Here is a 26,216-nt window from a genome sequence, read left to right as displayed (position 1 = left end):
CAGCCTGGGTAACAGAGTGAGACTCCATCTCAACAACAACAAAAAAACATCTATCTCAGCCTAAGATCCAACATCTGGCTTACGCTGAGGCATTCACACTGAACACATTCAGCTGCAGAGGTCACTCAGTGAACCAGGGCTACTCACCTCAGGTGACAGCAGCATCACTGGCCCCAGAAATCACTGGCAACGCCCCAGGGAAGAGGCAGGAAGCCAGGATCCTTAAATCTCATACTCAACAATGTTGCAGGCTGGGCGCAGTGGCTCACAGAACCCAGCACTTTAGGAGGCCGACGCAGGCAGATCACGAGGTTAACAGATCGAGACCATCCTGGGCTCCATGGTGAAACCCCTTCTCTACTAAAAATACAAAAATTAGCTGGGCCTGGTGGCACGCGCCTGTAATCCCAGCTACTCCAGAGGCTGAGGCAGGAGAAGTTCTTGAACCTGGGAGGCGGAGGTTGCAGTAAGCCGACATCATGCCACTGCACTCCAGTCTGGTGACAGAGCAAGACTCCATCTCAAAAAAAGAAAAAAAAAAAAAAGAGGCCGGGCGCAGTGGCTCACGCCTGTAATCCCAGCACTTTAGGAGGCTGAGGCAGGTGGATCACAAGGTCAGGAGATCGAGACCATCCTGGCTAACATGGTGAAACCCCGTCTCTACTAAAAATACAAAAAATTAGCCGGGCATGGTGGCGGGCACCTGTAGTCCCAGCTTCTCGGGAGGCTGAGGCAGAAGAATGGCATGAACCCAGAAGGTGGAGTTTGCAGTGAGCCGAGATCACACCACTGCACTCCAGCCTGGACAACAGAGCGAGACTCCATCTCAAAAAAAAAAAAAGAATGTTGGAATTTTACCTGGTGGATCCTGCCAAATGCAATAAAGAAGAAAAACAGAAAAAACAACAGAAAAGAAACACAAAGAAAATGTTGTAATTTGTCCACACATTTACTGAGTACACCTTCTTCAGTGTGGCTTTTCTCTTCAGTAACCCTCTCCTGAAAGGAAGGCCCACAAACCTAGTCCTTTTTCCTTTTCTGTGTCCTCATGCCACAAGGGCGGGGGGGGCGCGGAGAACCTCCATGCAATGTATCCTTGTACCTCTGTGACAGAAACAACACCAAGAGGAGCCCACTGACGCATGAGTAACACAAAGAAGGCACCAGAAGACATACTCTGCTTTGAGGGACTGGCATCTCTCCTCCCAGCAGCTCTGACCAGAGGCTTCAAACCTAGGAAAAACTGTTGACCAGGCCAGGGCACATAAAGGGACCCCAAGGAAGGCAATAGTGCCCATGGGACCATCACCAGCAGAGGAGCGAAACATGCAGACTGAAGCTTCGGAACAGACGAGAACAGATGAGAACAGACGAGAACACATGGAACCCCTCCAAGGCTCCAGGTTGTCCCTAATCTGAAGACAAAGCTGAGGGGCCCCAGGATGGGAAATGGGAAGGAGGCAGCACAGGCACAGCCGTGGGAATGTAAACTGGCCAAGCACAAAGCAAAGGGCAGCAGAGCGAGAGCTCTTGGGAAGGAGATGGATGAGCCCGGCCACAGACACAGGATACTGAATTACCTGTCGAGCAGTCCATGTGTGTCAGGCTGGGTTCATTGGTGGCTTTCATTTTCTTAGCAGTGTGCTCTGAGGTAGTGGGTAAGACCAAAGGGCTTGTGGCAGAAAAACCGGAAGCATTTATACCAAGGTTACTGTCTGGGACATGTTCAGCCTGCTCTATCTTCCTTTTCTGAGAGGGCAGAACAATGGAAGAAGGGATCACTGCCAATGCCGTCTGTGCTTTCCCAAGCAGGTGGCAGCCAGGGATAGAGTGCTGGAGCAGGAAATGGTCAATCCGGGCCTTGAGGGAGGGGTGAGGCAGGGGCTGAGAGTGTGGAGTAAAAGCTACCCCCGTGAAAGGGTCACTGGGCACTCGGCCCCATGTGGCTTCACTGCGGTTACACTTCTCCAGCGTGCTCTGGTCGATGACCTTGCCTGAGGGCAGCAGCACGGGACAAGGCATGATCTCCAGGGTGATGGGATCCAGGAACTCCTCAGGCACATCCTGAATGATCTCGGCCAGCTTCTGCAGGCTGGAGGGGGCCTGCTGGCTCTCAGACTGGTCCCCGGGGTCACAGTCACTTTCCATGGGCAAGGTTGGAGCCTGCAGAGCCACATCCTGAGGCAGGTTCTCTGAGGCGACTAGCAGGATGCTGTCTATCACCTCCTGGGAGCAGGTCTTGGCCGGCTGACCCCACACTTCCAACCGCTTGATACAAGGGATACCGCCGCCTATCACATGGGTGATACAGATCCTTAGGTGGGCCACATGGCTAAGGGAAAGAGCCCCTTTATTCCAGAGCTCCTGGGCCACAACAGCAGGGGAGGGGAGTGTGGCTTCCATCGGGCCAAAAGGGGGCCTGGCCTTGAAGCCCCTGTGGCTAAACACCACTTGGCTCTGGTTTTTCAGTAAGACTTTGCCTACCAAGGTGAACGCCTCCTTGTCTGGGACAGATGGCTCAGCTGGGCCCAGGGTCCGGCACTGGGGAGTATTCCAAGACACTCTGCTAGATGAGGCAGATGTGTACATTTCCAGGCCGGTGACGTTCTGACCTCCCCCAGCTGTGAGGTCTATGTTGATCCTACAGATTTCCACATTAAAGGGAAATGAAACTGTCACATAGACTGGTGGCTTAATGAAATACTCTGTCCTGAAACCATGACTTCTCTTTGTGAGATCTTCAGAGATGAGATTTTCTACTTCATAACCATCAGCTGATATCTAGATTTAATTAAAAAAAAGCAAGATACAATGATCCAAATGAAGACAATTTGTCGCTTGTAAGAAAATGCTTAAGCCTGAGGTTCCTCGTTTTAAAATTTCCTCTATTCAACTGAATTGTCCCAGATTTTTCTGCAGGCACCCAAGATCAGATCAAAGGCCAAGGGCAACCATGTCCCCAAGTATTGCCCAACCTTAAAAATACGAGCAACTTAGCTGGGTATGTTGGCACACACCTGTAGTTCCAGCTACTTGGGAGGCTGAGACAGGAGGATCCCATTAGCCCAGGAGTTAGATAGGCCTGGGCAACATAGCAAGACCCCGTGTCCCTCACCTCCTTGCCCTCCCCTCCACCAAAAAAAAGCAAGCAACAAAATCCTGCCCAATCCAACCAAAACTCCCTTCAAAACAGTATCTGGGGAGAGAACTGCAGGGGAGAGAAAGTATTTCTACCTTTGCTATGACTTTGACAAGACTTGAGATTGATCATCAAAGAACAAAGAGCACAGTGAAGAGGACCCTGCACAAAATGAGTCACAGCTCACCTCATCGTGGTGCTGTGTGATTCCAGAGGTGAGCCTGCCCCATGCTTACCTAAATACCATCTGATGGAATCTAAAGTAACAAGGGCAAAAGTGCAGTAAGCCTGAATCAAATCCACACACATAAGGCAGGAAATGATGAAACACATGACAAAGATAGCATATATTTATGTATATATATTTGTTTTGTTTACCTTGTTGCAGTGAATTCTTGGTCTGAACTGCGGGAGGCAAAGATTTATTACCATCTTTGTGGCTGAGAGGATAGCTTCCAAGCATCAGAAGCAGCCTTAAATAGGAAATAAAACTAAGTATTAGAAAATGTAAAATTCAATTCTAAACTTTCAGACGTTGATTCTTAAGAGAATCAAACAGGATAGCAACAAAAACTTGAACACACACGCTCTCAACAGTCTATACTCACTTTCCTTATATCCTATACATGATGTTGGGGAAAAATCAGTCACTGAAAAATTATAGAGAAGACTTCTCTGGCAGGCTCAACAGGTTAGCAAAGACCTGCCAGTTCTCTGGCCAACAGCTGTTCCAAAGATCCAATGGAGGCAAGGCCCATCAGCTGTGCTGGGGGTCGCCACAGGAAGGGAGTGGCAAAAGTAGCTGAGCTCAGAGAAAGGACAGAGTGTTCAGAATGGAAAGGGTCACAAAAAATAATTGCAGTGGTGGTAAGCATCCTTGTCATTTAATACTTGTCAATGCAATTATGTTTTCTTATTAAAATGAAAATAATGAGTCAAACACATCATTAAGAAATAGAAAATTTATTAGAGGCCGGGTGTGGTGGCTCATGCCTGTAATCCCAACAATTTGGGAGGCTGAGGTGGTAGGACTGCTTGAGCCCAGAAGTTCAACACCAGCCTGGGAAACATAGCTGGTCTTGTTGTAGAGACCCCATCTCTACAACAAAAAGTTGTAGGGGTCTTGCTATGTCTGATAGGCACCTGTAGTCACAACTATTTGGGAGGCTGAGGTGGGAGGATCACTTGAGCTCAGGAGTTCAAAGCTGCAATGAGCTATGATCACACCACTGCATTCCAGCCTGGGTGACAGAGTGAGGCCCTGTCTCAAAGGAAAAAACAAAAGAAGAGGCCGGGCGCGGTGGCTCACGCCTGTAATCCCAGCACTTTGGGAGGCCGAGGCGGGCGGATCACAAGGTCAGGTGATCGAGACCATCCTGGCTAACACAGTGAAACCCCGTCTTTACTAAAAATGCAAAAAATTAGCTGGGCGTGGCAGCGGGCACCTGTAGTCCCAGCTACTTGGGAGGCTGAGGCAGGAGAATCGCATGAACCCGGCAGGCGGAGCTTGCAGTGAGCCAAGATCACGCCACTGCACTCCAGCCTGGGCGACTGAGCGAGACTCCGTCTCAAAAAAAAAAAAAAAAAAAAAGGAAAGAAAAGAAGAAAAAAAGAAAGGAAGAACAGAAGGAAGGAAGGAAGTTGGGAGGGACAGAAAGAAAGAAAAAGAGAAAGAGGGAGGGAGGGAGGGAGGGAAGAGAGAGAGAAGGAAGGATGAGAGAGAGAGGGAGAGAGACAGAGAGGGAGGGAAGAGAGAGAGGGAGGGAAGAGAGAGAAGGAGAGAAGAGAGAGAGGGAGGGAAGAGAGAGAGGGAGGGAAGAGAGAGAAGGAAGGATGAGAGAGAGAGGGAGAGAGAGAGAGAGGGAGGGAAGAGAGAGAGGGAGGGAAGAGAGAGAGGGAGGGAAGAGAGGGAGGGAGGGAAGAAAGGGAGGGAGGGAAGAGAGAGAGGGAGGGAGGGAAGAAAGGAAGGAAAAGAAAGAAATTATTAGGGTTGAAAAGCACCTTAAAAGGACATCTAGGCTGGGCGCGGTGGCTCATACCTGTAATCCCAGCACTTTGGGAGACCAAGGCAGGCAGATCACCTGAGGTCAGGAGTTCAAAAGCAGCCTGGCCAACATGGGGAAACTCCATCTCTACTAAAAATACAAAAAGCAGCTGGGCACAGTGGCGGGCACCTGTCATCCCAGCTACTTGGGAGGCTGAGGCAGGAGAATCACTTGAACCCGGGAGGTGGAGGTTGCAGTGAGCCGAGATTGTGCTACCGCACTCCAGCCTGGGCAACAAGAGCAAAACACCGCCTCAAAAAAAAAAAAAAAAAAAAAAAGGACATCTAATGATCTAATGCAAGCAGTCATTTTAATGGCCAATTCCAATGGCTTCTGGTAACTCCGCAGAGAAGCAGGGAAGCCACTGAAAACACCCCTCCCAGTGGCAGACCTCTCCAGTGGAACTCAACTCCTTGGTGAGGCCAGCGAGCCATTTATGCTTTTCTCCCTGACGGTCATGGCCATGAAAAATTCTGTTAGCCCAACAGGGACAGGGTCACCCTCTGGGCCCCTTTTGTTGTCATAATCAGTAGGAGCCACTTGCAGGAGCCAGGCATACTGAGCGTCCTGCAACATTTGAGTGGATAGTTGCTGCACAGTGAAGATCTGTCATGGGCCTTGTAAATGTATATTACCTCAGCTTAGCCCCTAACTCAGTTTTACATATAAACACAAAGTATTTTTAAACATGGTTTTCATATATGCTAAATTTCCTAGGATGGGAACTTCCACGTAAGCCAAAGGAAGGTCATACTTGGTTTTGTTCAGACCTTTACCAAGAGTTGCCCACCATTTCTGAAAATCACATCACCGAGAGCAAAGCTCTCCACCTCAGCCAGTCTGCATTTGTAGCAGTCTGCATTCCACATGCTCCTGCATGATGGTAAAAGCTTCTGAATATTTCTTTATGCCTTCTAATATGGTCGCACCCAAACATTTATACATGAGAATAAATTTTATTATCATACCTAAAATTTTTTCCTTTACAGTACTGTTAGGGCATTCTGTGTGTGGTGGGGGAAGGGTGTGTATGTGTGTGTGGACCTACACACGTTAGCGTGTGTACATAAGTAGGTTATACTATTTGGCTTTAAGTTCATCGTGATAGAAGTAACATGAATCTCATGGGGTAGAGAGCCCCTGGCCTAAAGTCTCCTGCTCTTTGTGAGCCTGTGTTGAAACTCCTAGTGCTTCCCACTTTGAGGCACACACACCTTTGCTTTGCCAGAGAATTTTAGAATCTGGCCTGGAATCCACATGGACTAAAGTTTCTACAATTCCTTTTCTGAAAGATTATATTAACAATGTCTCCAGGCTTCTGATACCTTTCGTGTTCTCCACAATAAGTAAAAATGAATGACGTATCTGATGCATTGTGTCTGCAAATATCCTCAGAACCCCTACAGTTATTTCTTTTAAGGCAGGACACCAGAACTCATTTAGAGCAGCATTTTCCCCAGCTTCCCTGCCCAACTAGCACAGTAGCTTCCTGTCAGTTTGTTTTAAAAGTAAAATTAAGCCATTCACTTTAATTGAATATAGAACCATTAAAATAAATATACAGCCAAGCCAACGAAATAAAATGTTCCTCCTTGGAAAAGCAAGCCTAGGATGCCAAAGGAAAGCAGATAATATGCTACTGACATAGATGATGACACTAGAGACAGGCAAAAGCAGAATGGCGCTGGCCGCCAGCAGATGGCTGAGGTTAGGGGGCTCTAGGACTTGACAGGGTTTTATTTTCACTGTCCCAGGCAGTTCCCTCTTCCCCTCTTGGCCCTGACAGACAGTCAAGAAAAAACAAAGCCAGGCGGAGTGGCTCACATCTATAAACCGAACACTTTGGGAGGCTAAGGTGAGAGGATCACGTGAGCCCAGGAGTTTGAGATCAGCCTGGGCAACACAGCAAGACCCCGTCTCTACAAAAAAATAAAAAGATTAGTTAGGTGTGGTGGTGCACACTTCTAGTCCTAGCTACTTGGGAAGCGGAGGCAAGAGGATCACTTGAGGCCAGGAGTGCAAGGTTACACTGAGTTATGACTGTGCTACTACTGTACTCTAGCCTGAGTGCCACTGAGACCCTGTCTCAAAAAATAAAATAAAGTAAAATAAAATAAGAGTTCTTCTAGACTAAAATGTGGCTATTATGCTCTAAGATACAGAGATGTGGAAACCTTGACTGCCCTCTCCAACATGTGTTAGATCAGACCTGAAGTTAAGGAAAATCTTGGTATGCCCTTAGCTACTTCTTCCCACCTCTGTGTGGAAGTGAGTCAGCCTTCTGTTCAAGCATCTCAGCTCATGAGGCTTCTCCACCTGCCTCAGGGACTGTCAACTACCCCAGTCAACTACAAAAGCATATGGACCTAACCCTGACCAAACACAGACTACCTGCTCTCCACAGCACTCATCAAAATGTAAGTTGAGGGAACATTTACAGAACAGAGTTCATTCCAGCCCCTGTTACACACTCCTTGGTGCTGGTCTAAGTGGCTTTTCTTGCCTCTTGCCTGGCACTCCTCGTGGCTGCTGCAGATCTTATCCCACACACCACTATCTGACAGATTTCTTAGCAGTTTTGATCCTCACCAGCTGCAAAAATAAATGTAACACATTGATAAAAATTCAGTGGCCAACTTGTGAAGATTCACAGGACACCACGGTAGCAGAACATATCAGGTGAGAACCATGATCTCTAAAATATACCACTCCATTGAGCTGACCCTCAGACCAGTGCACCAGCCTATCCTCATGTTCATCCCAGCCACAACCATCACCAACCTCACCACCCCCTGCAAATACTCTTCACAAAGCTGCTCACTGGCACTGTGTGACAAGGAACTTCAATAAGAAACAGCTCTATAAAGTCAGTTACTGTTTTGTTTAGTGGACCAAATGATCATTGTCTGTTCTATATGGTATCCTCTCTTGGAGACCCATAAGAAAATTTTCTCTTTGGTCTCAGTACTAGAAGAGTTGTTTATTGCAAGCAATTCAATATTTTATGGTATGAAGATGGATCACATTCCTTCTTGACTCTGGCTGCTAGAAAGCTCCGAATAAAATCTGTGGCCCATCCCTCACATTTCTTCCTGCCTGAATTATTTATTTTTGTGTAATAGAGTACAATATGAAAGGTAGCTTAAAATAATTTTGGAACGACGTGGGGTATAAATAGGCTGGGCACAGGGGCTCATACCTATGATCCAAGTACTCTGGGAGACCAAGGCAGGAGGATTGCTTAAGGCCAGAAATTTGAGACCAGCCTGGGCAACAAAGTGAGATGCCACTTCTACAAAAAAAAAATTTTTTTTTTTGAGACGGAGTCTCGCACGTAGCCCAGGCTGGAGTGCAGTAGCGAGATTTCGGCTCACTGAAAGCTCCGCCTCCCAGGTTCACGCCATTCTCCTGCCTCAGCCTCCTGAGTAGCTGGGACTACAGGCGCCCGCCACCACGCCCAGCTAATTTTTTGTATTTTTAGTAGAGACGGGGTTTCACTGCATTAGCCAGGATGGTCTCGATCTCCTGACCTCGTGATCCGCCTGTCTTGGCCTCCCAAAGTGCTGGGATTACAGGCGTGAGTCACCGTGCCCAGCCTACAAAAAATTTTAAAAATATTAGCTGGGCACGGTGCAATGTGTCCATAGTCCCAGCTACTCAGGAGTATGGCTTGACCCCAGGAGTTTGAGGCTACAGTGAGCTATGATCATACCACTGTACTCCAGCCTGGGTGACAGAGTGTGATCCTGTCTCCAAAAAAAAAAAAAAAAAAAAAAAAGAGGGTGGAGCAGAGGGCATAAATAATTCTCCTTTTGGGAGACATTTAGGTTGTTTACATTTTTTTTTTTTTTTTTTTTTTTAAGATGGAGTCTCACTCTGTCGCCCAGGCTGGAGTGCGGTGGCTACTCACAGGTGCCATCACAGTGCGCCACAGTCTCAAATTCCTGAGCTCAAGCAATCCTCCTGCTTGAGTGCCCCAAGTACCTGGAACTACAGGTATGGGTCACCAAACCCAACTTGTTTGCAACTTTTTACTACTACATTAAGATAAAAATCTTAGGTAGATTTTTGTCATTTTTTTTCCCTTTGGTCTTAGTACAATTTTGACTTTTTAACTTAAGGGGTCCTACATATTTCTAGTTAAGGTTGCTATTTATGAAAGGTTCTTCTTAACCCATTAATTTTTCTAACTGGTCATTGCTATATAGGAAAGCTTTTCACTTTGGTATCTTTATTATATGTTCAGCTGTCTCATTGAACTCTTATTGATTTTAACACATTTTCAGTTTGTTTTTTTTTTCCAATCCTATTATCTTGATAATAATGAGAATTCCTTTCACAAAATGTTAACTCTTATTTCTGTCTCTCATTTTACTGCATTAGCTAGAACTTCCGGAATTACACAAAAAGTAAGACAGTTGCCATCCTCGTTTGTGCCCATTAGAAAATGCCTCTTTGGGCTTGGTGCGGTGGCTTACACCTGTAATCCCAGCACTTTGGGAGGCCGAGGCGGGCAGATCACAAGGTCAGGAGTTCAAGACCAGCCTGGCTAATATGATAAACTCAGTCTCTATGAAAAATACAAAAATTATCCAGGCATGGTGGTGCGAGCCTGTAGCCCCAGTTACTCTGGAGGCTGAGGCAGAAGAATCGCTCGAACCCAGGAAACAGAGGTTGCAGTGAGCCGAGATCATGCCACTGCATTCCAACCTGGGCAACAGAGTAAGATTCCATCTCAAAAAATAAAAAAAGAAAAAAAGAAAAAGTCTCTCTTTGAACATAATGTTGACCGTTTTTTTTTTTTTTTTTTTTTTGAGACGGAGTCTTGCTCTGTGCCCCAGGCTGGAGTGCAGTGGCGCGATTTCGGCTCACTGCAAGCTCCGCCTCCCGGGTTCACGCCATTCTCCTGCCTCAGCCTCCCGAGTAGCTGGGACTACAGGCGCCCGCCACCTCGCCCGGCTAATTTTCTTGTATTTTTAGTAGAGACGGGGTTTCACCGTGTTAGCCAGGATGGTCTCGATCTTCTGACCTCGTGATCCGCCCGTCTCAGCCTCCCAAAGTGCTGGGATTACAGGCTTGAGCCACCGCGCCCGGCCTTTTTTTTTTTTTTGAGACGGAGTTTTGCTCTGTCGCCCAGGCTGGAGTGCAGTGGCCGGATCTCAACTCATTGCAAGCTCTGCCTCCGGGGTTTACGCCATTCTCCTGCCTCAGCCTCCCGAGTAGCTGGGACTACAGGCGCCCGCCACCACGCCCGGCTAGTTTTTTTGTATTTTTTTAGTAGAGACGGGGTTTCACCATGTTAGCCAGGATGGTCTCGATCTCCTGACCTCGTGATCCACCCGTCTCGGCCTCCCAAAGTGCTGGGATTACAGGCTTGAGCCACTGTGCCCGGCCTAAATGTTGATTGTTAATTGAAATATCATCTTTATGTTAATAAAGCATTCTAATTTTCATATTTTTTGAAAGTCAGGAGTATGCTCTGAATTCTGATTTTTCTCTATATATTGTCTTTTATTATTTATCTGACAGACTAATGGGATATATTAACACATTTTTCTAATTTTAAACCATCCTTTTTATTCCCAGGAGAGATTCTATTTGGTTGTGGCAAATTATTCTTTAAATGTACTGTACTACTGAATTTATTTTGCTCATATTTAATTTTAGATGGGATATTATTACACATTCATGGAACATTTGCAAGCCCTGTACTAGGCACTGGAGTATAGAGATAAAAATGAAGTGGCAGTGAAACTACTCTGTATTACACTGTAATGGTAGATACATGACATTATACATTTCAAAACCTATATATTCAAAATCTATAATTCAAAACCTATAGAATTATACAACACAGGCTGGGCATGGTGGCTCAAACCTATAATCCCAGCACTTTGGGAGGCAAAGGTGGGCAAAGAACTTGAGGTCAGGAGTTCGAGATCAGACTGTCAACATGATGAAACCCCATCTCTACTAAAGATACAAAATTAGCCGGGCAAGGTGGTGGGTGGCTGTAATCCCAGCTGCTGGGGAGGCTGAGGCAGAAGAATCGCTTGAACATGGGAGGCAGAGGTTGACTGAGCCAAGATCGAGCCACTGCACTCCAGCCTGGGCAACAGAGTGAGACACTGTCTCAAAAAAAAAAAAAAAAAGGTTGGGCGTGGTGGCTCACATCTGTAATCCCAGCACTTTGGGAGGCCAAGGCATGAGGATCACTTGAGGCCAGGAGTTTGAGACCAGCCTTGCCAACATGGCGAAACCCCGATGCTACTAAAAATACAAAAATTAGCCGGGCATGGTTGCGCATGCCTGTAATCCCAGCTACTCTGAAGGCTGAGGCAGGAGAATCACTTGAGCGCAGGAGGCAGAGGCTGCAGTGAGCCGAGATCGTGCCACTGCACTCCAGCCTAGGCGGCAGAGCGAGACCCTGTCTCAAAACAAAACAAAAATAAAAACAAAAACAAAACACAAAGAATTATACAGCACAAAGAATGAAACTTAAAGTATAAACTTAATAATAATTTATCAATATTGGCTCATTAATTATAAGAAATACACCACACTAAGATGTTAACAGCATTAATAATGCTTAATTTTTATGTAAGTCTAAATTGCTCTAAATTATAAGGTGTATTAATAATAATAATAACAAAGAAATGGCTGGGTGAAGCCGGGCGTGACTGCTCATGCCTGTAATTCCAGCATTTTGGGTGGCTGAGGTGGGCAGATCAGTTGAGGTCAGGAGTTCCAGACCAGCCTGGCTCACATGGTGAAACCCCGTCTCTAATAAAAACACAAAAAATTATCCGGGTGTGGTGGCAGGTGCCTGTAATTCCAGCTACTTGGGAGACTGAGGCAGGAGAACTGCTGGAACCCTGGAGGTGGAGGTTGCAGTTAGCCAAGATGGCGCCACTGCACTCCAGCGTGGGTGACAGAGCGGGACTGTCGCAAAAAAAAAAAAAAAAAGAAATGGCTGGGTGGGGTAGTGTACACCTATAAATTCCCAGCACTTTGGGAGGTCAAGGTAGGAGGATTGCTTGAGGTCAGAAGTTCAAGGCTAGCCTAGGCAACATAGTGAGACCCGGTCTGTACAAAAAAAAAAAAAAATTAAAAGAATTAATGATAATAAAGAATGATTGGGGGAAAAGTGATAGAAAACAACTCAGGACTGGAGATCAAATTGAAATATGCAAATTGAAACAAATGAGTGTGTTGTCACAGGAGAATGGCAGATTTAAAAAAAAAAAAATCTTACAAATGATATCTGTTTCTGTGGGAAATAGTGATGTCCAAACAGTAGGATTCCGTAAGACCCTGGTTGCTATCAAAGTCTTTAACAGGTATAATCTTATCATCTATCTTGTTCCAATACCCTGAACTTTTAAGGTCAGATGCCTCCTGCCTTAACACTTAATCCAGAAAAAAAATAATGGCTCAACACATGAAAATGCAAACAGCCTAGCCCAGAAAGACTGCCTCCCCTGTCCTGCTAAGGAAATGGCCATGTAACTTGAACTCACTGCAAACACTGTCTAGTAAATACTTACAAAGCATAGCCAGATGTGGCATCTAAGTACAAGAAAGACAAGGCTTGAGCATAACTTAATCTAAAACCTCAGATCATGGCTAATGTGCCCTGCTTTCAGAGAAGTAGCTTGGAGACAGGTAATAATGGCATTCTAAGATGGCAATACAGGTTTATAAGAAAAAAAAAAAATAGTAGACACTCTTGTACCTACCACCTAGACTTAGCAAATGTTAACATTTTGCTATGTTTGCTTCTGATTTCAGTGTTAAAAGCAATATTTGAAAGATAACAAAACCCAGCACCTATCCTATTTCCTCTCCCTTTTTGCCAAGGGGTAAGCTCTTTCATTTTTCCTTTCTTCTTCTTCTTTTTTTTTTTTTTTTTGGTGGGGGAAGCAGGCTGTCACGCCCACGCCCAGGCCGAAGTGCAGTGGTGCAATCTCGGCTCACCGCAACCTCGACTTCCAGGGCTCCAGTGATGGGTATCCTCCTACCTCTGCCTCCTGAGTATCTGCGACTACAGGCATGCACCACCACATCAGGCTAATTTTTGGCTTTTTTTTTTTTGGTAGAGATGGGGTTTCGCCATGTTGCCCAGCCTGTTCTCCAACTCCCGGGCTCAGGCAATCCACCCACCTTGGCCTCCCAAAGTGTTGGGATTACAGGTGTGAACTACTGTGCCCGGCTGAGGTAAGCTTTATCTAATGTTGTCTGTCATTCAAATCAGTATAGGTATGCATATATATACAAACAACATATAGTAGTCATGTATTTTAATATACCTTACTGATAATATGTGTATCATCTTGCAACTTGCTTTTCCATTAAGCATTATATTAAGGTTTTCCATACTGAAATGTTTGTATCTGGTGTATTCATTTTAATTTCCTCATATTTAATTGTACAACTAAAACAGTTTCTCCATTGCCCTATTACTTACATTGTTTAAAATTTTTTTACTATGAAAAAAATGCTGCAATAAACATTCTCTACAAATCTTGTGGGAACAAAAAGAAATGAAATGAACGGTCTTCTTTGTGAGTCTTGAAACAATAAAGACTTCTTTCTAACAGTGATTATATAATAGAACATAGTCTTGAACCCAGGAGGTGGAGGTTGCAGTGAGCTAAGGTCCCAACATTGCACTCCAGCCTGGGTAACAGAGCAAGACCCTGTCTCAAAAAAAAAAAAAAGCCGGGTGCGGTGGCTCATGCCTGTAATTCCAGCACTCTGGGAGGCCAGGCAGGCGGATCACCTGAGGTCAAGAGTTCACGACCAGCCTGGCTAATATGGTGAAATCCCATCTCTACTAAAAATACAAAAATTAGCCAGGTGTGGTGGTGGGTGCCTGTAATCCCAGATCCTTGGGAGGCTGAGGCAGGAGAATCACTTGAACCCAGAAGGTGGAGGTTGCACTTGGCCAACACTGTGCCACTGTACTCCAGCCTGGGCAACACGAGCGAAACACCGTCTCAAAAAAAGAAAAAAAAAAAAAAAAAATATATATATATATATATATATACACACACACGTAATACAATATAAAGGTAACAGAGCTTTCTGCAGATGACAGAGTGAGGAAAGATGACCTAGATCAATGTTTTTCAATCTGTGGTTTTTGGAATCAAGTAATGGGTTAAAGAAAAGAAATAACTAGAAAAGAATACAAAATATGAAGGTGCAAATAGTATGGATATGTCATGAAATTGTTTCAGTCAGTTTTGTACAAATATATTTAATGAATGCATGCACTTCATCTAATATAAAATGTATTTATTATTGTGACTTCATTAAAAAAATTTTTTTTAAACATTGGTCAAAAGTTTTGGCCAAAACATTGGTCAACTCAGGGGAGAATTCACAGAGTAACATGTGAACTTAGGATGACTAGGACACATGCCTGATCTCATGGACAACTCTGAAGAGCGACAGACACTCCATACTAATGCTACCACAGACTGTAGACTACAGGAGCCAAGAGGTGAGAACATGAACAAAAGGGAAGGAGACCTGGGGAAAGGGATCAGTAAGTGTCAAGGCACAGAGGAGGGAAGTGTGAGGCTGGTTCAAGAAATGCTGAAAATGCCACTTAGCTATAGAGGTGGAGTGGGAGCCAGCGATGGGTAGGCAAATGGAGCTAGATGAGGAAGGCCTTGAATGTCATGCTAAAAAGTTTAGACTACTTCACTTAGTGGGCTGAGGTAGTGTTTCTCCAAATTGCAGGTTGAGAATTAAGAACTTAAATTACTGAGCCATAACTAGTATTTTTAAAAATTAAGTAGAATAGAAAATATCAGCATGTACCACATATAAGGGTGAATACTGTTTTGTGAAAGTTTTGTTTCAGTTACATATATATGTGAACACACAAACACACGCATTTATTCATTTGGGGTTTTGATGTAAAAGTTATTTCTTACTAAAGGTTGTAGTTAAAAAAAAAAAAGTTTGAAAGCTACTGGTCAGAAGTAAGTCATCGAAGGCTAATAATCAGAGAGAGAAATGACACTAATGAAAAGTCTGCTATTAACCTCCTAGATGACAACAGCAATTCTGAACCACTTAAAGGCAATTCACCCTTTAAGAGGTTTCACTTTTCTCTGGCTGATGTGTTCCCCACTGTCTTTTCTGTACTACATGAGGGGTTCCTTGCAAACGGCTTCCTGAAGACATCAAAGATGAGTACCAAGGTACTAACCACTTAGGAATAAACTGGTAATCTCAGTTTTTCCTTTGGCATTTTCTTCCTTTAGTTTTTCTCTTTTTATTCTTTTCTTTTCTTTTCTTTCCTTTTGAGGGAGGGGCATTCTTTAAAAGGAGGAAAATGAACTATGTATAATGCATTACTGAGCATCTCACAAGGATTTCAAAGTTACTTTCTAAGAAATTGTTTATTTATTTATTTTACTTTTTTTGAGACAGAGTCTCTCTCTGTCACCCAGGCTGCAGTGCAGTGGCACAATCTCGGCTCAATGAAACCTCCGCCTCCCAGGTTCAAGCAATTCTCCCAGCTCAGCCTCCCAAGTAGCTGGGATTACAGGCACGCGCCATCACACTCAGCTAAATTTTTGCATTTTTAGTAGAGACAGGATTTCCCCACGTTGGCCAGGGTGGTCTCGAACTCCTGACCTCAAGTGATCCACCAGTCTCGGGCCTCCCAAAGGGCTGGGATTACAGGCGTGAGCCGCAGTGCCCAGCCTTATTATTATTATTATTATTATTATTACTTCTTGAGATAGAGTCTCGCTGTCACCCAGGCTGGAGTGCAGTGGTGTGATCTTGGCTCACCGCAAGCTCCACCTGCCGGGTTCACGCCATTTTCCTGCCTCAACCTCCTGAGTAGCTGGGACTACAGGCACCCACCACCACGCCCAGCTAATTTTTTGTATTTTTTTTTGTAGAGATGGGGTTTCACCATGTTAGCCAGGATGGTCTCGATCCCCTGACCTCGTGATCTGCCCACCTTGGCCTCCCAAAGCGCTGGGATTACAGGCTTGAGCTACTGCGCCCAGCCCCTATTTTTATTTTTTGAGACAGTGTCTCACTCTGATGCCCAGGCTTGAGTGCGGTGGGGCGATCTCGGCTCACTGCAGCCTTCACCTCCCAAGTTCAAGCAATTTTTGTGCCTCAGTCTCCCAAGTAGGTAGGGCTACAGGTATGAGCCACCATGCCTGGCTAATTTTTGCATTTTCAGTAGAAACAGGGTTTCACCATGTTAGCCAGGATGGTCTCGAACTTCTGACCTCAAGTGATCCACCTGCCTCGGCCTCCCAAAGTGCTGGGATTACAGACGTGAGCCACCACACCCAACCATAAATTGTTTATTTTTAAAAGATCTAATTAAACTTTTAAAGATAATTGTAGACTCATGTGTAGTTCTTAAGAAACAATACAGAGAGATCCCACATACCCTTTCATACCCTTTACTCAGTTTCCCCCAACAGTAACATCTTTTTTTATTTTGAAACGGAGTTTCGCTCTTGCTGCCCAGGCTGGAGTGCAGTGGCATGATCTCGGCTCACTGCAACCTCCGCCTCCTGGGTTCAAGTGATTCTCCTGTCTCAGCTTCTGAGTAGCTGAGATTACAGGTGCCCGCTACCACGCCCAGCTATTTTTTGTATTTTTAGTAGAGACGGGGTTTCAACATGTTAGCCAGGCTGGTCTTGAACTCCTGACCTCAGGTGATCTACCCACCTCAGACTCCCAAAGTGTTGGGATTACAGGCGTGAGCCACCATGCCTGGCTGTAACATCTTGCATAGCTATACTAGAACTTCATAACCAGCCTACTGATACTGATAATGATCCACCAATTTTCAGATTTCACCAGGTCTGCATGCGTTCATTTGTGTGTGCCTATCTAATTAGTTCAATGCAATTTTACTCTATGTGCAAAGTTGGGTAATCACAACTGTAGTTGATATAGAACACTTTTATCACAAGAATTTCATGTTATCCTTTAAAAAGTCTTTTATCTTGGCCAGGCGCGGTGGCTCACGCCTGTAATCCCAGCACTTTGGGAGGCTGAGGCCGGCGGATCACGAGGTCAGGAGATCGAGACCATCCTGGCGAACACGGTGAAACCCTGTCTCTACTAAAAATACAAAAAAATTAGCCAGGTGTGATGGCGGGCGCCTGTAGTCCCAGCTTCTAGGGAGGCTGAGGCAGGAGTACGGCATGAACCCGGGAGGCGGCGGAGCTTGCAGTGAGTGGAGATTGTGCCACTGCACTCCAGCCTGTGTGACAGAGCAAGACTCCGTCTCAAAAAATAAAATAAAATAAAATAAAATAAAATAAAATAAAATAAAAAGTATTTTATCTTATAAATCCAAATACTCTACTTCCACAGAAGTCTTGAAATTTTTCACCCAGATCTAAGCCTTCACCGAAGACTCCAGTAAAGCTCACTGCCCACATTGTAAGAAACAAACTTGAGAGACACGTTTAGTCTTGACATTCATGTCACTTAAATGATAAATACATGTAGGAAAATGCAAAAGCATATATAGGCTGGGCGTGGTGGCTCGCGCCTATAATCTCAGCACTTTGGGAGGTCAAAGCGGGCAGATCACTTGAGGTCAAGAGTTTGAGACAAGCCTGGCCAACATGGTGAAACACTGTTGCAACTAAAAATACAAAAATTAGCCAGCCGTGGTGGCGCACACCTGTAGTCCCAGCTACTGAGGAGGCTGAGGTGAGAGAATGGCTTGAACCTGGGAGGCGGAGGCTGCAGTGAGCCAGGATCACACCACTGCACTCCATCCAGCCTGGGCGACCAAGGGAGACTCTGTCTCAAAAAAAAAAAAAAAAAGTATTATGAAAGTATTATGATCAAACATTTGTTTAAAATCAACATCTAGGGGGCCGGGCGCGGTGGCTCAAGCCTGTAATCCCGGCACTTTGGGAGGCCGAGACGGGCGGATCATGAGGTCAGGAGATCGACACCATCCTGGCTAACATGGTGAAACCCCGTCTCTACTAAAAAATACAAAAAACTAGCCGGGCGTGGTGGTGGGCGCCTGTAGTCCCAGCTACTCAGGAGGCTGAGGCAGGAGAATGGTGTAAACCCGGGAGGCGGAGCTTGCAGTGAGCTGAGATCTGGCCACTGCACTCCAGCCTGGGCGACAGAGCGAGACTCCGTCTCAAAAAAAAAAAAAAATCTACATCTAGGAAGATGTATACATAAATAGTTGGAGAGGTAATGGGGGGCATGCAGAAATTTAAATATCCGACGTACCAGGCTGGTGGGATAACTTGTTCTTTTTTTCCTTTTATGTACTGAAAGTTGATGTATGCCTGAGGTCTCAGGATGACAGCAGAGAAGACTGAGATTTATGTTCAGAGTACTTTTTGCAGCTGCCAGTACTAGGGCTCAGAAACGGAAGTGTAAGGGAAGGGCCAAGAAGGGATCCAGGAGTTGAGTGGCCAACTGTCTTTGGTATACCCACAGCTAAGGAGTTTTCCAGAACATGGTACTTTTGGTGCTAAATCCAGGAAAGTCCTGGGCAAACGTGGAAGAGTTGGTTGCCCTGTCTGGAAGGTTGTTGTCTGTGCTTCCTTGGAGCTTGAAGCAACCAAACAAACCTTTTGTTTTTGCTGTTGAGGTTCAGAACCTGGTGGTAGGGAAGTGAGGAAGGATAATTTAGAAGAGAATAAGGTGACCATGACACTTTCTGAACACCTCAGCATCCAGCTTCCTTCAGCCTACAAAGTTACCACAGCAGCATTATACAATCTGACTTTGAGTCTCACAGAGATGTAATGAAAAGTAATCCTGGCAGACACACATATTTTAAAGACTAGGCTCAAACAGGTTACAGAGGGAAAAAAAGAAGAAAAGATTACCTGTCAAGTAAGAGAAAAGCATTTCACCTCAAAGAATGGGTGGAAAACCAATGCACTGAGCAATTTCATAAATTGGGCACTTCAGCTTTTAAAGAAGTGCAATACTTCTTATAATTTCTAAATTGAGTTACCTGTCCATCCATGAAAAAAGTTTGACTCATGTGCCTTTTTCTTAGAACTGGTTAAAATGAAAGACAGTTGTCCCAGTCCATCCCAGTTACCCACCAGTGAGAGGTGTGCAAAAAGACCAGAACACAGGTGAGAGCCCCAAAGAAGCGTGCAGTTTTATATCACATGGAGCCAAATCACCCTCTAAGGGCTTAATGTGCAAGGCACTGTGCTAGGCACAAGTAGACACAGTTTTTACTCTTTATTTATTTTTAATTTTTATTTATTTATTTATTTTTGAGACAAGAGTTTCACTCTTGTTGCCCAGGCTGGAGTGCAATGGTGCGATCTCGGCTCACTGCAACCTCTACCTCCTGAGTTCAAGCGATTCTCCTGCCTCAGCCTCCCGAGTAGCTGGAATTACAGAAACCCACCACCACACCTAATTTTTTTGTATTTTTAGTAGAGATGAGGTTTCACCATGTTTGCCAGGCTGGTCTTAAACTCCTGACCTCAGGTGATTCACCCACCTTGGCCTCCCAAAGGCGTGAGCCATCGTGCCCAACCTATTTTTAGTTTTTGAGATGGAGTCTTACTGTGTCACCCAGGCTGGAGAGCAATGGCACGATCTTGGCTCACTGCAACCTCCACCTCCTGGGTTCAAGCGATTCTCCTGCCTCAGTCTCCTGAGTAGCCGGGATTATAGGCACGCACCACCATGTCCAGCTATTTTTTAAATTTCTAGTAGAGATGGGGTTTCACCATGTTGGCCAGGCTGGTCTCAAACTCCTGAACTTGTGATCTGCCCACCTCAGCCTCCCAAAGTGCTGAGCCACCACACTCGGCCTCAGTTTTTTTTTTTGTTTGTTTGTTTGTTTTTGTTTTTTTTTTTTTGAGACGGAGTCTTGCTTTGTCGCCCAGGCTGGAGTGCTGTGGCGGGATCTCAGCTCACTGCAAGCTCCGCCTCCCGGGTTCACGCCATTCTCCTGCCTCAGCCTCCCGAGTAGCTGGGACTACAGGCGCCCGCCACCTCGCCCGGCTAGTTTTTTGTATTTTTTAGTAGAGACGGGGTTTCACCGTGTTAGCCAGGATGGTCTCGATCTCCTGACCTCGTGATCCGCCCGTCTCGGCCTCCCAAAATGCTGGGATTACAGGCTTGAGCCACCACGCCCGGCCTCGGCCTCAGTTTTAACTTTTTTTTTTTTGAGACAGAGTCTCACTCTGTCACCCAGGCTAGAGTGCAATGGTTCAATCTCAGCTCACTGCAACCTCCGCCTCCAAGGCTCAAGCAATTCTCCTGTCTCAGCCTCCTGAGTAGCTGGGATTATGGGTACACACCACCATGCCCAGCTGATTTTTGTATTTTCAGTAGAGATGGGGTTTCATCATGTTGGCTAGGCTGGTCTCAAACTGCTGACCTCAGGTGATCCGCCCGCCTTGGCCTCCCAAAGTGCTGGGACTACAGGAGTGAGTCACTGTACCCGGCCCAGTTTTTACTTTTAAGAAACATATAGGCTCAAAACGAGGAACAGATAAGCAGTCTTTCCCCTAAGAGACTCAGTCTCAAAACAAGATCTACAAAGGTTTTTATAACATTTACTCAGCACCTTAACAACAGCGTCAGCAAAATTCTATGGGAACCCAGGTGAGGTGGCCAGTCTCTCCAACATACAACCTGACCCTAACCCTTTCCCTCTCCTCCATGGCCCACTCCATCTGCTCTTGCTTCTCTCCTGAATTTTCAACTTATCTCTAACTACTGAAACCTATCTTCAACATGTAAACACATTTAAGTCTCTTCTGCCAATTCACCCAACAAAAAACCACGCTGGTTTAATGCTGCATCTTTCTTAGGGTTACCAGATTTTTTTTTTTTCAACTTTTATTTTAGATTCAGGAGACACATGTGCAGGTTTGTTACCTGGGTATACTGCATGATGCTTGAGGTTTGGGGTACAAATAATCATGTCACCCAGGTACTGAGCATAGTACTAACAGTTTGTTTTTCTGCTGCCCTTGCTGCCCCCCCTCCACTCCCCATCTCCCCTCTACTTTTTTAGGGTTGTCAGATTTTTTTTTTAGACCGAGTCTCGCTCTGTTGCCCAGGCTTGAGTGCAGTGGCACAATTTCAGCTCACTGCAACCTCTGCCTCTTGGGTTCAAGTGATTCTCCTGCCTCAGCCTCCTGAGTAGCTGGGATTACAGGCACGTGCCGTCATGCTCGGCTAATTTTTGTATTTTTAGTAGAGACGGGGTTTCAACATGTTGGACAGGCTAGTCTTGAACTCCTGACCTCAGGTGATCCGCCCGCCTCAGCCTCCCAATGTGCTGGGATTATAGACGTAAGCCACCACACCCGGCCAGTTGCCAGATTTGACAAATAAAAATAAAGAATGTTCACTTAATCCAAAAGGTGGTGTGTGCTGAAAAAATTTTAAAAATAAAGAGTATTTGCTGCATATTATATTTATTGGACACTCAGCAAACTAGGAATAAAAAATAACTTCCTCACCTGGTGTGGTGGCTCACACCTGTAATCCCAACACTTTGGCAGGCCAAGGCGGGTGGATCACCTGAGATCGGGAGTTTCTGATACCAGCCTGACCAATATGGAGAAACCCCGTCTCTACTAAAAATACAAAATTAGCCATGGGTGGCACATGCCTGTAATCCTAACTACTTGGGAGGTTGAGGCAGGAGAATCGCTTGAACCTGGGAGGCAGAGGTTGTGGTGAGCCGAGATTACGCCATTGCACCCCAGCCTGGGCAACAAGAGCGAAACTCCATCTCAAAAAAATAAATAAATAAAAATAAAAAATAACTTCCTCAACATGATAAAAGGTTTATAAAAAACCCATAGTTAACATCATACTCAGCCGGGAGTGGTGGCTCATGCCTGTAATCCCAACATTTTGAGAGACTGAAGCAGGAGTAATGCTTGAGCCCAAGAGTTCAAGACCAGCCTTGGCAACATAGAAAGACTCTGCTCTACAAAATGTAAAAAATTAGCTAGATGTGGTAGTGTGCCCACAGGTGGTTCCAGCTACTTGGAAGGCTGAGGCAGGAGGATCACTTGAGCCTGGGCAACAGAGTGAGACCCTTTTTCTTTTCTTTTTTTTTGCCTCAGCTACCTGGACGGCTGAGGCAAAAGGATCACCTGAGTCCAGGAAGTCAAGGCTGTGGTGAGCTATGACAGTGCCACTGCACTCTCAGTATGGGCAACAGAGTGAGACAGTCTTAAAAAGAAAAAAAGAGAAAAAAAAAGAGGTCAGGATTGGTGGCTTACACCCATAATCCCAGCACTCAGGGAGGCCGAGGTGGGCAGATCACTTGAGGCCAGGAATTCAAGACCAGCCTGGCCAACATGGTGAAACCCCATCTCTACTAAAAATTCAAAAAAAATTGGCCGGGCATGGTGGCTTACGCCTGTAATCCCAGCACTTTGGGACTCCAAGGTGGGCAGATCACCTGAGGTCAGCAGTTCGAGACCAGCCTGACCAACTTGGTGAAACACTGTCTCTACTAAAAATACAAAAAAATTTACCTGGGCCTGGTGGTGGGTGCCTATAATCCTAGCTACTATGAAGGCTGAGGCAGGAGAATCTCTTGAATTTGAGAGGTAGAGGTTGCAGTGAGCTGAAAGCGTGCCACTATACTCCAGCCTGGGTGACAGAGTGAGACTCTGTTTCAAAAAAAAAAAAAAGGTGCCGGGCGTGATGGCGCACTCCTGTAATCCCAGCTACTTGGATGGCTGAGGCATCAGAATCGCTTGTACCCTGGTGGCAGAAGCTGCAGTGAGCAGAGATCACGTTACTGCATTCCAGCCTGGGCAACAGGGAGAAACTCTGTCTCAAAAAAAAAAAAGAAAAAAGAAAGAAAGAAAAGTATATGTATATATCCAATGGTGGGTGAAAGACTGGAAACATTCCCCTAAGATCCAGAACAAGACAAAGATGCCTACTTTCATTGTTTGTATTCAACATCTTATTAGAAGTTCCAACCAGAGCAATAAAGCAAGAAAAAAGAAAAAAAAGGAATCCAAAATGGAAAAGAAGATATAAAACTGTATTCACAGATGAAACAAGCCTATACAAGAAATTCTGAAGAATTCACACAACAACAAAAAAATTATTAGGGCTAACAAATGAATATTAAGCACAATAGCAGGTTAAATCATCCGTCTTTTTTTTTTTTTTTTGGAGACAGAGTCTCTGGCTCTGTTATCCAGGCTAGAGTGCAGTGGCATGATCTCAACTCAATGCAACTTCTGCCTCCTGGGCTCAACTGATTCTCATGCTTCAGTCTACTGAGTTGCTAAGGTGTGTGCCACCACGTCCAGCTAATTTTTGTATTTTTAGTAGAGACAGGTTTCACCATGTTGGCCAGGCTGGTCTCAAACTCCTGGCCTCGAGTGGTCTGCCCGCCTCAGCCTTCCAGAGTGCTGGGATTACAGGTGTGAGCCACCACGCCTGGTGTATCATCTGTATTTCTAAACACTCACAATTAATAATTCATAAAAGAAGTTTTAAAAACAATTGCATCTACAATAGCACAAAAAAGAATAATTAGGAATAAATTTAACATCCGGGTACAGTGGTTCACACCTGTAATCCCAGCACTTTGGGAGGCCGAGGTGCGTGGATCACAAGGTCAGGAGTTCAAGACCAGCCTGGCCAAGATGATGAAACCCTGCCTCTATTAAAAATACAAAAAATTAGCTGGGCGTGGTGGCAGGGGCCTATAATCCCAGCTACTCGGGAAGCTAGGCAGAGAACTGCCTGAACCTGGGAGGCGGAGTTTGCAGTGAGTTGAGATCGTGCTACTGCACTCCAGCCTGGGTGACAGAGCAAGACTCCGTCTCAAAACAACAACAACAAAGAAAAATTAGCCGGTTATGATGCCGTGCACCTGTAGTAGTACCAGCTACTTGGGAGGCTGAGGTTGGAGGATTGCTTGAGCCCAGGATTTGAGGCTGCAGTGAGCTACGATCACATCATTGCACTCCAGCCTGGCTGCTGGAGCAAGACCCTATATCAAACAAAACAAAACAAAAAACTAAGAAAATGTAAGATTTATACACTGAAAATTATAAAACATTCCTGAAAGAATTAAAAATCTAAATAAATTAAAAGATATACCATGATTATGGATTAGAAGGCTTAATACTGTTAAGATGGCAACATTCCCCAAAGCAAACTAGAGATTCAGTACTGTCCCTATCAAAAGCCTGATGGCTTTTCTTGCAGAAATGGGCAAACTGATCCTAAAATTCCTACGGAAGTGCAAGGACCATGAGTAGCTAAAACAATATTGAAAAATAACCAAGTTGGAGGACTCATACCTCCCAATTGTGTGGACTTGGCATAAGAATAGATGAATGGAATAGAAATAAAAATCCATAAATAACCCCCGACATGTACGGTCAATTGATTTGACACAGATGCCAAAACCATTCAACGGGGAAAGAATATTCTCTTCAACAAATGATACTGGGACAACTAGATACCCACATGCAAAAGAATGAAGTTGGACTGTTCCCTCATGCTACATATAAAAATTAACTCAATGTGGATCAAAGACCTAAATATAAAGAACTCAAACTATCAGAAAAGACATAGGGGTAAATCTCCCTGACCTTGGATTTGGTGATGGTTTCTTAAATATGATACCAAAAGCACAAGCAACAAAAGAAAAAATAATAAATTGGGCTTCAACAACATTAAAAACAGAAAGTGAACACAACTCACAGAATGGGAAAAACTATTTGCAAATCACATATATTGTATCTGTGACCTATATTATGTTTCTTATATATACACAATCTCCTTAAGTTTGTGCTCTAACACAACCAAACCTGAATCCCACTGGACTTCCTAATATAACAAGTAGCATGTTTCCTTCTCATCTGAGCTAACTGCCATGAAAACCATTCTGCCTAAGCATCAGACTTGGGAACCACTAGCCCAACAGGCGCTTATGTAATTCTATTCTTCTAGGTCCAGTTTTAAGAAGAAAAATATGAGGAGGGTAGGGGCAGTTTATGCAAGACAAGTAGAAATGTGGAAGAGGGAGCCAGGAAAAAATTTTAAGTTCACTAATTCTGAAATGGCTCTTTAAAGCAAAAAGAATCAGCAACTAAGGACAATCAATCACATCTAAACAAGAGTAAGAATTTTAATTTTAGAGCATGTGAAAAGATGTATTGGAGGAAAAATCCTGAAATGTAAGTGAAGCTATGAGAGCTTTTTTGTTTTTGACAGGGTCTCACTCTGTCAGCCAGATGGGAGTGCAGTGGCACAATCACGGCTCACTGCAGTCTCGACCTCCTAAGCTACGGTGATCCTCCCACCTCTGCCTCCCAGGTAGCTGGGACTACAGGTGTACATCACCATGCCCAGCTACTTTTATGTATTTTTAGTAGAGATGGGGTTTTGCCATGTTGCTGGTCTGGAACTCCTGGGTTCAAGAGATCAGCCTGCCTCAGCTACCCAAAGTGCTGGGACTACAGACCTGAGTCACCACACTTGGTCCCCCCCCCCCTTTTTTTTTTTTTGAGTTAGGGTCTTGCTCTGTCGTGCAGGCTGAAGGTCAGTGGTGCCATCTCAGCTCACTGCAGCCACAACTTCCCAGGCTCAAGAGATCCTCCCACCCCAGCCTCGTGAGTAGCTAGGACTGCGGGAGCACACCACCATGCCTGGCTAATTTGCTATATTTTTTGCAGAGGCAAGGTCTCACTATATTGGCCAGGCTGGTGTCAAAGTCCTGGACTCAAGCAATCTTCCCACCTTGGCCTCCCAAAGTGCTGAGATAACAGGCGTGAGCCACCACGTCCAGCATGAGATTCTTATTTTAAAACAAGGTATAGGCCAGCTGTGGCAGCTCATGCTTGTAATCCCAACACTTTGGGAGGCCGAGGTGGGTGGATCACCTGAGGTCAGGAGTGTGAGATCAGCCTGGACAACATGGTGAAATCTCAACTAAAACTGCAAAAATTAGGTGGACGTGGTGGTAGGCGCCTGTAACCCCAGCTACTCAGGTGGCTGAGGCAGGAGAA

The 26,216-nt window shown here is 45.1% G+C and overlaps 1 protein-coding gene across 4 annotated transcripts in view; it reads right to left on the bottom strand.

Moving 5' to 3' along the window:
- UBOX5 (U-box domain containing 5) overlaps positions 1-26,216 on the bottom strand; it is a 54,305-nt gene that overhangs the window by 12,318 nt on the left and 15,771 nt on the right. For 3 of the 4 annotated variants that reach the window (XM_005568478.5, XM_005568482.5, XM_005568483.5), the window contains exons 2-3: positions 3,518-3,612; positions 1,581-2,781 (exon numbers count right to left, since the gene is read on the bottom strand). In XM_005568478.5, coding sequence (XP_005568535.2) covers positions 1,581-2,781; positions 3,518-3,571 — 1,255 coding nt within the window. In that variant the 5' untranslated portion in view covers positions 3,572-3,612. Of the gene's footprint in view, positions 1-1,580; positions 2,782-3,517; positions 3,613-18,447; positions 18,827-26,216 lie in introns of those variants that run through there. The other variant, XM_065522852.2, reaches the window with a different exon arrangement.

This window comes from Macaca fascicularis, chromosome 10 (genome assembly GCF_037993035.2).
Source record: "Macaca fascicularis isolate 582-1 chromosome 10, T2T-MFA8v1.1".
Taxonomy (NCBI): Eukaryota; Metazoa; Chordata; class Mammalia; order Primates; family Cercopithecidae; genus Macaca; species Macaca fascicularis.
The sequence above is the reverse complement of the archived record's forward strand: the minus strand, read 5'-3'. Positions and strand labels throughout refer to the sequence as shown.